This window comes from Martes martes (genome assembly GCF_963455335.1).
Source record: "Martes martes genome assembly, chromosome: 3".
Taxonomy (NCBI): Eukaryota; Metazoa; Chordata; class Mammalia; order Carnivora; family Mustelidae; genus Martes; species Martes martes.
The window spans coordinates 101,981,094-101,995,656 of NC_137890.1; the positions used below are offsets into that span (position 1 = coordinate 101,981,094).

Consider the following 14,563-nt stretch of genomic DNA (forward strand, 5'->3'; position numbering starts at 1 on the left):
TAGGGTTACTGCTCTCTGTGATCTCTAGCCTAGTCCCAGAATTCCTCCCTGACACTTCATGCTTTAGCTATGATGACCTACTTCTGATACCCTAAGTATGTCATTTCTGGTTAATCTTTTTGAGTGTGCAGAAAGTATTCATCTGTCTTGACAAATACTCCATCAACACCATGCCCTCCCCTTTTCACTCCTCTCCACTCTAGTTGGCTAAAATCTTCCTTGTTCTTTCCTTGGAATGTCTTTCCTGAGCTTCCAAGACTAGGCTAAGTGTCTTCTCCCAAGTATTCCTACAACATCCTATTTTTAATTTAAATACTAAATATACTGTGCTGTATTTGAACATTTATTTTACTGTCCTCTCCAATGGACCACAACCACAAGTTCCTTGAGAGGGAAACACTGTACCTTGTTCACCATGCCTTCCTATCACCAGGCATGATCCTTGCTAAACAAAAGGCACTCAATAAATACCTGCTGAATAAGTGAAGATACATAACCAAAGAAAGGAAGTCTCAAGGCTACTATGCAAACAACATAGTAGCCAATTTATTAACTGTGGTATTTCAAAAGTCCATTTATAAATTGGCTTGGGAGTACTCTGAAACACATTTTCTCATAGAAACAATATTACATGCAGTCTATAACTAGCTACTTCCTCCAGAGTCTATTTCATCTATAATGTAGATAAATTATATAATCTACAGTTACTATAGAAGCTGACTATGGGATATTATCACTAATGTTTCTGGGGAAAATGTATTAAGAATTCCAACTTGGAATGAAGTTGGAATCATGAACTAATAATTTCTTGCTGCAGCCCAGAAATAGAAATATACAGTTCCAGCTTACATAGGTGGTTGAAAACAGAGGTTCTATTAGGAAGGGAATGAAAAATGACTAAAACAGGAATTGGGGTAGCAAGAATTGGTCTTCTGCTGTCATTAATCTTTGGGCTCATGTTCCAATTTCGAGACATACAACGTTTCATCTCCTTTCTTTTCTTTCAAGGATCCTAGGAATTTGGTGCCAAATTTGTTGACGATTGACATTTCTCTGACATTCAACTACGGTTTCTCATCACCGACAAGAAATTATCTAAAAGGCTCTCATAATATACTCTTTTTCCTTAAGCAAGCTTCTGTACTCAGTAAGTATTAAGTACTAAGAAAGCTAAGTTAAGCAAGCAAGCAAGCAAACAAACAAACAAAACCCCAGCTATTAAATCTAGGAAAAACAACAGCTGTCAAATAAAAGAAATGTAATTATAGCTCAACTGTGAAATGTTTAACAAAGTCATTATATTGTAAACAATGAACACTGATCAAACCAAAAATTTTAACATGGGAAAATGGAGCAGGGAGAAATGTATTGCAAATATTTTCTTCCAATCTGTGTTTTACACTTTCATTTTCAAAACAATGTGTTGTGTATACCATACCTTTTAAAAAACACCATAAGTTTTAAAGTTTTCAGTCTCATTTTTTCCCTTTAAAGTGTTTTTTTCATCCTATCTAAAAAAATGTCTACCCAAAGGTTGGTAATATTTTTATTTATGTATACTATTAAAAGTTTGAAAATTACCAGTGCCTGGATGGCTCAGTTAGTAGAACATGTGACTCGAGGTCATAAGTTAGAGCTCCATGTTGGGCATATAGTTTACTTTAAAAAAGAAACAGAAAAAAATCTTTAAAAAATAGTTTTATGGATCAGTTTTTAAAAAGGTTTTATTTACTCCTTTATTTGAAGGAGAGAGAGACAGAGAGAGAAGGAGCATGAGTGGGGGAAGAGGCAGAGGGAGATGGTGAAGCAGGCTCCCCACCGAGCAGGGAACCTGATGCGGGGCTCGATCCCAGGACCCTGGGATCATGACATGGGCTGAAGGCAGACACTTAACTTTCTGAGCCACCCAGGCACCCTATATAAATCAGTTCTTACATTTAAGTCTATAACCCACTTCAAGTTAATTTTTACGAATGGGGCAAAATAATGGTCCAAGACCTTCCCCTCCTCCTCCCACGGCTATCCAAATTGTCCAAATATTATTCTTTGAAAAGACTATCATTTCCCCACTGAGTTATCTCATCCCCTTCCCTAACATCAATTGACAGGTCTATTTCCAGACTCTCTTCTCTGGTTCACTAATCTAAATGGCTATCCTTATGCCAATATCACAAAGTCTTAATTACTGTAACTTTATAGGAAGTACTTATATCGTGCAGTGTGAATCTTTCAACTTTGTTCAAGATTAATTTGGCTGTAAGTCCTTTGTGCTGCTTCGTGAATTTTACTGTCAGCTTGTTAGTGAATTTCTACCAAAGGCCACAGATTTTGATTAGCATTGCATTGAAAACTTACAAAGACATGGCATCTTAACAACACTAAATCTTCCAATTCATGAACATGATCTATCTTGTCATTTATTTAAGATTGCTTTATATTCTCTAGATGACGTTTTGTAGTTTTCAGTGCATACACTTTGTTGAATGTATCCCAAAGAAGGTCATGTTTATTGATGTTATTGTAAATTGTATTTTTTAAATTTCAACTTCCAATTTTTTATTGCTAGTATATAGAACTACAAATGATTTTTGTATATTGAACATGAATCCTGAGACCTTGATAAATTCACTTAATTCTGGTGGCCTGAAGTGTTCCTGGATTTTCCATGTGGACAATCATGTTGTCTCTAAATATAGACAACTCTACTTATTCCTTTTCAATCTGTGTACATCATATTTGTTTTTCTAGACTTATTACACAGTTTTAAGAACAATGTTGAACCAAATAGTGTTGAATAGAAGCGGTGAAAACAGACTCTTGTATTGTTCCTGATTTTAAGGGAATAGCCTTCCATCTTTGAGCACAGAATATGATGTTAATTAAGTTTTTCATAAACGCCTTTTATTTGGATGATAAAGTCCCTTTCTATTCCTAGTATGCTCAGAGGTTTTATCATAAATGAATGTGGCAAGGAAACTATTTGACCCCTGAGGCTGAGGATAAGGGAGTGTGCTACTGGCTAAGAATAGGTGGACTGGACTGCTGGCTTGATTCTCTACCCAAGTGAGGCTAGAATGGGCTCCAAAGTTGTCTGGATTCTCTGGTCAGGCTGACTAAATGATTAGGTTTGGTTCAGTAACAGATGGGGTTATGAATTAATTTCCTTGCCCTGCAAGGCAACAGGATGGGACTTGAAGTCTCATTGAGGACCCAAATCAGGCAAGAGTACATACTAGTCAGGTGAGGCCATCAGTTTTACTGTAGAGATGAGGAAAGCCATAGGCTGTCTTCTCTGATCGAATTCGACTGTAAGCAGGGTTGCTGGATGGGCTGTGCAGATACTGTATGTTCTTGTAAGGTTTCCTGGTCTGGTAGGCTGGAGGCTATATTCTGTAATGAGTGGGGCTACAAATTAGTTTCCCTGCCTGAGTGCAATGGGAGAAGCAGCTATAATGGTAGTAAAGCTCTTTGTTGTCTTAAACTCAAATTGACCCATGCCCCAAATTCTCTGGCTGAACAGGTCTCTGGCTTTGCCCTGCAAACTGTCAACTCTGCTTTCCCTACCCTCGGCTAGGGTGCTTCAGGGCTACATAGCTTCCAGGTGTTCTCGCCAGTCTTTGCGGTCAGATGAGGCCAGGAATCAGAGTGGGTAGGGGTAGTTAAGTCTCCCCCTGCCTCATCTGGAAGGAGTGGGGCTGTGCCAGGCAACTCTCAATTTCCCAGAAAGTTTCTCTGGGAGGGTTTGGGAACTACTGTGACCCTGGGATGTGAATTAAGACCCCTGCCTGTGTTTAGCACAGGAAACTTCATGCCTAGAACTGGCTTTGCTCTGGGGACAATCAGCTTGGCTCATTTGCCTCTTGGCTTGAGAACTGCTGTGCTGCATTGCTTCCAGATGTTTTCACCAGTTCCTCTGGTCAAATGTGGCCAGAACACATTCTCTACAGCAAATGGGACTATGACTCACTTCCTTGCCTGGGCATGGGGAAACTGAGCTATGGGGCTGGCAAAAACCTTCATATGAGGCTCTGAACCAAGCAGATCTGCACCCTGCCAAGCTCCCTGGTCAGAGTATGCTGCTGATGTGGTTGTGTACTCGAGCAAAGTCACCCCATGACAATAATTTCGGTGCTGCAGGTGCAAATTTGGTCTGCCAAGAGTTAAGTGCTGGTTATTGCCAAGAGCCTTTTCCCTTTCTGTCACTCAGTTTCCCAGTGGTTGAGCCTCACAAACTCTCCTGCAATCTCCATGGATAAAGATCAGAGTAGTGGCTCTGGCAAAGCAACCCACAATCCCGTGTGATGGGGTGGGGTGGGGTGGGATGGTGGTGCTGGTGTTTCCCCATGGATTTTCTTTTCCTGCTGGAAGAGCCAGAGGCTCAGGGTGGGATCTCCCTGAGTGGTGATACATTGGCCTGGGGGCATGGCAATGAGGTCAACATGTAGCCACTATTCTTACCCTAGTAATGTAGTCTTTCTTGGTCTTTAGGATACAGGGACGTGTCTCAATTTCACCCCGTGTTCTAGGATTCTCCTAGGGGTATCTTCTTCCTGAATAGTTGTTAGTTATTGTTCTTATGAGGGGAAGCAAAGTCAGGAACAACCTATGCTGTCATCTGAGAGATCTATAAATTTCCTATAATCATGGTAATAATCTTTGTTCTGAAGTCTACATTATCTGATATTATAGTTCTACTTCAGCTTTCATTTGATTATTGTTTGCATGCTTTATCTTTGTTCATCCATTTACTTTCAACTTTCAGCCTTCATACTCAAAAAGAACTTTTTGCAGATATCATATGATTTATGCAATTTGATAACCCTCTACCATCTACTTGGTGGGTTTAGATCATTTACATTTAATGTAATTATTGATTGAGCTAGATTAAAACTTAATATCTTGTTGTCTTCTGATTGACCCATCTGTTCTTTGTTCCTTTCCTTTCTATTCTGCATTCTTCTGGATTAATGTAGAATGTTTTCTGCATTGGGTTACTATATCGTGTCCCCTATATGTACATTTTAAAACTTTTTATTGTGAAATACTTTTAGATATACCAGAGGTTGCAAAAATAATAGAGTTCACGCATAACCTTAACATAGCTTCCCTAATGATATTTTCCTATATAATAGCGTGACCAGGAAAGTGACATTTGTATAATATTTTCTACCACTAAAATTCCATTGTTTTGAAAATGTTATAAATATGGTGTCATGATACATGAAAACTTTTTGAGACTCGCTTCTTTCAATCAGAATAATGCCTTTAGATTCTTCCAATTTACTGGGTTTATAAATAGTTCATTCCTTCTAATTTAGTATTCTATTGTATGGATATACTACAATTTAAGAACATATGGGTTATATCCCAGTTTTTGGCTATTATAAACAAATTTCCATAAAGGAGTCTGTGTAAACCTAAGTTTTCATTTCTCTAGGATAAATATCCAGGACATTTAGGTTTTTTATGATTACATTTTATCTTCTCTATTGACTTATAAGCTGACTGAAATAATTTTTTTGGATTCTGTTTTTTTTATTTCTAGGATTTCCATTTTACTGTCTTTAAAATATTCATATTTCTTCTGAAATTCCCACCTTTTCATGCATATTGTTTATCTTTGCTACTAGATCACACAACATTATTCAGAGCTTCCTAAAAGCCCTTGTCTAATAGTTCTACAGTCTAGGTCATTTATCAACTTGGTTTTATTGATTGCTTTATCTTTTGAGAATATATTAGTTTCTTAAAGTTGCTTTTTTGTTTATTTCATAATTTCTATTATGTGCTAGAAATTATGTGTAGAAGAACAGGACAGTCTGAAATAATTGGTATTTATACTCTCAGATATTTTTGGGGGGGGGGATCAGGGTGATAGTGTGGGTAGGAGAGAATCTAGTCAGTACTGAGGGTTTTTTATTTAGGTTCCCTTGTATTTAGACTCTCTTTTTGTTACATTTACCCTTAGTACACTAAAAACTTTGAACTCCCCCAGCAACAGGATGCTTCTACCTTGTGATAATGTATGTCATGCGTTTTTCTACTGCATTCTCAGCTTCCAGTAGTTCCTGTATGCCTGCACTATACACAGGTGTTTCTCTCCCCCAGGGGTGGACAAAACTGGGTGATTTCTCAGTGCTAAGTTCTTGGTAGGGGGCAGGGGACATCTTTGGTCTCTACCACCAATTCAATGTAAGGCAGTCTCCTTGATCCAGCTGAGACTTAAAGGTGGCACTTTTTGGGAGTTTCTCTCTCTTTCCCCGACACCACATTATGTCTATGGACAGTACTGGGCAGGACCAAAAGAACTCACAGAATGGGAGAAGACATTTGCAAATGTCTTATCAGATAAAGGGCTTGTATCCAAAATCTCTAAAGAACTTATCAAACTCAACACCCAAAGAAAAAATAATCCAATCAAGAAACTGGCAGAAGATATGAAAAGGCATTTCTGCAAAGAAGACATCCAAATGGCCAACAGACACATGAAAAAGTGCTCAACATCACTCAGCACCAGGGAAATACAAATCAAAACCACAATGAGATACCACCTCACACCAGTCAGAATGGCTAAAATCAACAAGTCAGGAAACAACGGGTGTTGGCAAGGATGCAGAGAAAGGGGAACCCTCCTACACTGTTGGTGGGAATGCAAGCTGGTGCAGCCACTCTGGAAAACAGTATGGAGGTTCCTCAAAAAGTGAAAACAGAGCTACCCTACAATCCAGCAATGCCCTACTAGGAATTTACCCCAAAGATACAAATATAGTAATCTGAAGGGGCACCTGCACTCCAGTGTTCATAGCAGCAATGTCCACAATAGCCAAACTATAGAAAGATCACAGATGTCCACTGACAGATGAATGGATAAAGAAGATGTGGTATATGTATACAAGGGAATACTACTCAGCCAGTAAAAAAAAAGAAATCTTGCCATTTGTAACAATGTGAATGGAACTAGAGGATATTATTCTAAGTGAAATAAGTCAACCAGAGAAAACCAATTATTATAAGCTCTCACTCATATGTAGAATTTAAGAAACAAAACAGAGGATCATAGGGGAAGGTAGGAGAAAATAAAATAAGATGAAATCAGAGAGAAAGACAAACCATAAGAGACTCTTAATCATAGGAAATAAACTGAGGGTTGCTGGAGGGGAGGGGGGTGAGGTGAGGGGGTAACTGGGTGATGGACATTAAGAAGGGCATTTGATGTAATGAGTACTGGGTATTATATAAGACTGATGAATCACTGAACTCTACCTCTGAAACTAATAATACAGTATATGTTAATTAACTGAATTTAAATAGAAAAAAAGTTATAAGTACATAAAAATACATGAAATAACTAGAGTAAATCTAGCAAAATGTATTCAATGAAATTAGAAAACAAAGCTGGGAGAAATGAGAGAAGATATTCTTTCCATGGATCAGGAAATTCAATACTATTAAGAAGTCAATTCTTCCAAATGAATTAATAGATTCAATGCAATTTCAATCAAAAGTATGCATACTTAACAAGCTAATTCTAAACCATGTAAGGAAAAGCAAAGGACTTACAACAGACAAAATGATTTTGAATAAAGTAGGAGTGAACACCATGTGATTTCAAGCTTTATTAGAAAGGTAGTTTAAACAGATACTTTAGTGTTGTCAAATAAGATGTATAGGTCAATGAAACAGACAAGAGTTCAGAAACAGATCCACACATAGATAACCAAATGATTTTTTATGAAGGTGTTAAGGTGAGTCAACGAGAGAAAAATGGTTTCCAATAATGAGTATCAAATGAAAATTGAAAATCTGTAAGCCAACAACAACAACAAAAAATCAAAACCCACTCGAACCAAAACAAAATAACTAAATCTCTATCTTTAACTTTGTACCACATTAAAAAAATTAACTCAAAATAGTTCTAGACTTACTTATTTAACCCAAAGATATAGCACTTTTAGAAGAAAACACAGAGAAGATCTTTGTGAACTTGGAATAAGCAAAAATTAATTAGGACTGAAATTGTGGAGAACATGAAAGAGAAAATAATAAACTGGACTGTTTCAAAATTTAACTTCTGTTCTTTTAAAGACAATTTCAAGAAAATAAAATGGAACGTACAGACTTGGAAGCAATATTTGGAAAGACCTACATGTTAGAGTACTTGTTTCTAAAATATATAAAGAGCTCTGGGGCACTCAAGTGGCTTGGTCTGTTGAGCCTCTCACTCTTGATTTCAGCTCAGGTCATGATCTCAGAGTCATGGGATCGAGCTCCCCTTTGGGCTCCATGTTCAGTGGGGAGTCTGCTTGAGATTCTCTCTCCTACTACCTTTCTCACCGACCCCCACTCTCTTTCTTGCTAAAATAAATAAATAAATCTTTTTAAAAAAGAACCCTTATAATCCAATATAAATATGGGCTTGCTATGCACAGTCTATATGATATATACAGATATATGATGTCTATTATAGATAAAAACACAAGAAAATATGCTATCACTAGACATTAGGAGAAGGCAAAATAAAATGACAATGAAATACCAGTAAATACCGTGGAAAATTGCTAAAACTAAGAAGACTGTCAATACCAAGTGCTGACAAAGATGCAGAATCACTGGGACACTCATATGTTGCTACTAGGTATGGAAAATGATACTTGAAAAACAATTTGGCAGCTTTTTATAAAACTTAACCTGTGTTTTCCATATGACCCAACAGTCCCACTCCCAGTTATTTACTCAAAGGACATGAAAATCTGTCCATACAAAGACCTGTACATGAATGATTCCTACAGTTACTCATAGTGGCCCAAACTGGTAAGATCCCATTACCATTAACTGGTGGAGGGAAAAAAAAATTTGTTATATATCCAAACACTGGAACATTATTCAGAAATAAAAATGAAGAAACTAATGACATATGCAAAACATGGATCAATATTCAAAAGCTTTATGCTTTAAGCACAAGGCTACATACTCTGTGACTCCGTTTTTGGAACATTCGGGAAAAATGCAGAACTACAGTTGTAAAAATTAGATCTGTGACTGCTGAGGTGCAGAAGGCAGGGTGTGAGGGAGATAACTGCAAAGGTGCATCAGGGAAGTTTAAGGCAAATGGAAATATTCTTTATCTTGATTGTACTGGTGATTTACCCTATGTATTTGTCAAGCCTCATTAAGCTATGTATTTTAAAAGGACAAGTTTCACTGAATGTGAATTACACCTCAACATACCTCACTTAAAAAAATTACCTTATATAAAAAATTTCAGAATTGGAAAAGAGTAACACTCATTAGCATGTCTAAGTTCTATCATGCTAGTAAAAACAAGAACGTGTGATAAATCTACTTTATATGCACACTGAGATTTAAAAACTCTAACACCTCTAATTTGCACTTTTAGACAGAATATGAGCACATCTATCTCTGTAGGGAACTAGAATCATAATATCAATTAAAAATGATTGACTTAAATAAAAACATTATTTGTAGCAATTATGTATCAAAAACCACAGAAAAATCTGATGACAAAGATGAATATATGTATGTCCTTTAAATGAGAACATGTAAAGCATATCATATTCCCTCATCAAAGTGTACCCAAATATTGGAAAAGATCAATATATGGACAGATAAAATGGTGTCCATTATACCACTGTTTACTTTGAATATGCCTGAATTTTCCATCAGATTTAAAATATTAAATGGATGGGGCGCCTGGGTGGCTCAGTGGGTTAAAGGCTCTGCCTTCCGCTCAGGTCTTGATCCTGGGGTCCTGGGATCGAGCCCCGCATTGGGTTCTCTCCTCGGAAGGGAGCCTGCTTCACCCTCTCTGCCTGCCTCCCGGTCTACTTGTGATCTCTGTCTGTCAAATAAATAAATAAAAAGTCTTAAAAAAAATTAAATGGCAAAGATGTGTTACAGCATGCAAATAAGCTGCTTAAATAAAAACATTAAAATACATTAAATAATTTGTATCAAGAGAAACACATGTCTCAGCAATAAGTACCTTGGCAATAGCAGTTTGTTTAAACATGCGAGTAATCAACCCCATGACAGTCTCAGTGGCACCTGAATTTGGAGCTCTCATTAATTTTTCCCACTCTTCAAAGCTGGCATTCAATTCCTATGTGGGAGAAAATAACAATGCTTAGAAATATGGCATAAAGGACAGAAGAACAGGGGCTCTGGGTGGCTCAGTCCATTAAGCATCTGACTCTTGATTTTGGCTCAGGTCATGATCTCAGGGTTATGAGATCCAGCTCCAACTTGGGGTCTGCACTCAGCAGGAAGTCTGCTTGGGATTCTTTCCCCCTCCTTTGCCCTTCCCCTCTGCTCCTCCCCAACTTCGTGCTCTTTCTCTCAACTAACTAAATAAATAAAATCTTAAAAAAAAAGAACAATTAATGCAATAATGAATTTTCTCCTATGTTTTTTCTTTTATCTTTGTAAAGATATGAGAACAAATTCCCAAAGATATCAGTATATTCACTTAAAAACATCAGTATGGAGAAAGGTCAGTTACATGTTTACACCAAAGGCGGAAACCAAGGAAAAGCTGTGGGTGAACACCAAGCTCTTTGCTAACATCATAAATCAAGCAATTAGAGCTTTTCCTTAAGATAAAACATTTTGAAAAGTAAAAATAAAAGTTTACATACATAAAAAAGGAATCAGTGAAAATGTATATGGTAGCAAAGTATTTTCATAACAAGATACGCTTTCATTTAAATATGCATGGAACACTGGGTTCTATACACAAACAATGAATCATGAAACACTACATCAAAAACTAATGATGTACTGTATGGTGACTAACAACATAATAAAAAAATTATAAGGTTAAAAAAAGAAAAAAAAATCGGGGTGCCTAGGTAGCTCAGTGGGTTAAAGTCTCTGCCTTTGGCTCGAGTCATGATCCTGGGGTCCTGGGATCAGCCCGCATCGGGCTCCCTGCTGAGCCTGCTTCCTCCTCTCTCTCTCTCTGCCTGCCTCTCTGCCTACTTGTGATCTCTGTCAAATAAATAAATAAGATCTTAAAAATAAATAAATAAATAAATAAGTATGAGGAATATCAGCTAAATAAAAATGTAATGTAATCATACACCGACTCTTTCACTTTTCTTCCTAATGCTAAAATGGCGGATAAAGAAAATCAGATTATTCCTATTTTACCGATAACATATTGCTCAATGGTTATAAAATGTCTACCTTAAACGTTCAAGATAAAACAATGCAATAATAAATAGTTTTTGTCAACAAAGTCCTGTCCAGATTTAAAGAAATTTCAGAGAATATATAAGCATGTACATGCTAAAAGTAAATGTAGATAAGGATTAGGTAAAATACAATTTGACTTTCTAATATATAGACCTTCACATCTTTCAATATGATTAGAGTTTTCAGATCTTCAAGAAGAAGGCTATATCCAAGTTATTCTAGAAGACAGCTCATACTTGAAAAAAAATCTTAGAGCAAGAAACACAACTTTGCTTCCTAATTATTGAGCTTTACACCCTATAGGTACTTAGAATTCTTAATACTAAATCTTCATTGCAGTTGAAGTACTTTTATTTTATATTGAGAAGTATTTTTTTAAATCAATAGGATACTGAATCTTTTCACATTATTTGATGACTTAAAGTTAAATTTTTCCTGTTCTCTTCTTGAAATGAAGTTCATATGTTCTATTAATTAATCCCATTTTAAGAAAACAGACTTTTCCTTCTATGAAATATGAGTATGTGCAATGTTTCATTAAAATGACTTAAAGTAAGACTTTGATTCAAAAAGCATTCTCACCTTGGCAGCTGCTGATGGAAGATCAAAGGGAATACGCTGTCTGACTTTGGGGGGCAGCTGGGCTAAAACATCAGTCTTCAATCTTCTGATCATTATGTCACTTAATAGCTGATGAAGTTCATTCAGATTTGATGCCCCTCTACAATCCCACTGAGGCCTTCTACCAAAATATCTGTTAATATGAGGAAAAATTATATGTAGCAAAGCTGCATGTTAGAAATAGGAAAACAATTTATCCAGTGTTTTCCTTTTAATGATAAGGAGCCATCACACCGTTTTTACTGTTACTTCTGAATGCAAATCAGTTTCCAAAAGCTCAGCCTGAGAAAGAGTAATGAGTAAGATTACACATTACCCTCAGTCACAGAAAATGTTAATTGTCTAAAATACTGTTCACGGTGAGTTAATGCAAGGCTAGAATGAACTGATAACTTTAAGTATGACTGGAATTTTAGGTGGGCTCAGAAATGGCAATGTGCTTAACAGATCTAGCCCCAACTAGGCACTAACTGCCAAGACACCAGCTAGTCTACATAATAGCCAAACTACCTAAAATGTCTGCCATATCCTCTAAGACAAGCTATCTCCCACTGAGCTGTTAAGCACAGCAGATTCATCACTTGGTGATCACTTGGCCTTTGAAAACAATGGAGAGACAGTAGGAAGATATGGTCCATATATACAATGGAATATTACTCAGCCATCAGAAAGGATGAATACCCAACTGTTTGTATCAACATGGATGGGACTGGAGGAGATTATGCTCAGTGAAATAAGTCAAGCAGAGAAAGCCAATTATCATATGGTTTCACTTACTTGTGGAACATAAGGAATAACATGGAGGACATTAGGAGAAGGAAAGGAAAGGTGAATTGGGGGATATAAGAGGGGGAGGCAAACCATGAAAGACTGTGGACTCTGAGACAGAAACTGTGGGTTTTAGAAGGGAAGGGGTGAGGGGATGGGTAAGCCTGGTGGTGGGTATTAAGGAGGGCACGTATTGCATGGAGCACGGGGTGTTATATGTAAACAATGTATCTTGGAACACTGAAAAAATAAAATTAAATTAAAAAAAGGAATTAAAAAAAAAAAAAGGACAGAAACCCACTATGTAAGAGAGAATGGGAAAGAAAACACGGTAAAAAATTTCAGTAGATGTTTAGAAGTCAATGCTGACAGATAAGTGGTAACTGACTTGGCAAAAGAAAAGAAGCCATAATGTAAAATGCTTGCGAAAGTGAACATGTCCCAATCTAGAAGATTGGGAATTGGAAGCAGCAAGCACTGAGAGCAGGTATAAAGACAAGGGTTGGAATCTAATGGATCTATTGAACTTAGGCATCAAGACAGCTGGCCTCCTAACATCCCCCTATCATGGTGACAACCAAAAAACTACCCACAAAATTCCGAGTCATCTTCTAGGGGACCGTATGATTAAAGAGCGGTGATAGAAGACAATTAAGAACAGAAAAACTCCTATTATGTTGTAACATGGTTACTGATATTAATAAGTAAACTATCCATTTTAATGGAATTTGTGTGGTATTTTAGCATAACAATGTCAATTTGAGATATTTGAAACTTGCTAACAATTTTTTAAATTAAACATATTTGATAACAAACACACAAGAATAGTACAGACAACATTAAAAACATGCACTTGGGGAGCCTGGGTGGTTCAGTCAGTTAAGGGTCTGCTTTCAGCTCAGGTCATGATTCTAGGATCCTAGGATTGACCCACATGTTAGGTTCCCTGCTCAGTGAGGAGTCTGCTTCTCTCTCACCCTCTCTCTCTCTCTCTCTCTCCTGTCTCTCTTCCTTCAGCTTGTTCTCTCTGTCAATTTAAAAATAAATTTTAAAAAAATTTAAAAAAAATAATTAAGTAAATAAATAATATCTTTAAGAAAACCATGCACTTGCATGTAGAATTAATGAGAAAAGTTGAGTGAATAGATGTAACTACTCTATGATAAAATAATAGATACTGCTCAGTTGTGATAAAAAATTCTTTCTTGTTTAAAAAAAGCTAAGTGGTGGCATTGTAAAAAAAAAGATTTACTAGATTTATTTATATTTGCCATAAATTATATTACTGAGAGTTGATTTCCTTTAATGTTTTATGTCTCCATATTAATATTAAAAATTCACACAGTAATGAAAATGGAAAAATAACTTGCCAATACCCAATTATGTCACCATTTTGTCCATTCACAATCATATACGTAGGTTCATTTTGACCTTATGGTAAAAAAGAAAATTCTAGTGTTCAGAACTACCAATGATGGGAAAAAGAGGTTGAATCTTTAGGGTTTTTGCAAATGAAATGTTTACAATTAAAATGAATTATTTCACTTATTCTCCACCTATGCAATATATTCTATAGGACTACAACATGCTAGGTGGAAGTCTTCTGGCACTATTGTTCCCCACCGGCACGGACGGCACACAGATGTCTTCAAACAAGCCAACCACACAGGCTGCACTTGCCTCCTTCAGAGCACCAATATTTGGGCTCTGAAGGGCATGTCTATTTAGAAGTCAGAGCAATCTAATTTCAGATGCCACTGTACTTGTAACAGGCTTGTGATAAAAAGGTTATTTCACTTCTTACCCAGGAGAGGATGAACTACTGAGAGAAGCTTTTGTAGCCAGTTACCTCCTGGATGCTTTACCACTGATTGATTGCAAGCCCTATGCTTGGTATGAGCCATGGTTTAGAGAAATCCTTTCTCCCAACACCCTTCTCTTTAGGCCGGAGTCAGACTGC

General features: G+C 36.8%; 1 protein-coding gene across 1 annotated transcript in view; it reads right to left on the reverse strand.

The window, feature by feature from the left end:
• The window catches only part of ZRANB3 (zinc finger RANBP2-type containing 3), a 296,350-nt gene that overhangs the window by 71,074 nt on the left and 210,713 nt on the right, over positions 1-14,563 (reverse strand). Inside the window, exons 7-8 of the mRNA XM_080799794.1 lie at positions 11,797-11,968; positions 10,004-10,120 (exon numbers count right to left, since the gene is read on the reverse strand). Of these exons, the coding sequence (XP_080655920.1) occupies positions 10,004-10,120; positions 11,797-11,968 (289 nt within the window). The remainder of the gene's footprint in view (positions 1-10,003; positions 10,121-11,796; positions 11,969-14,563) is intronic.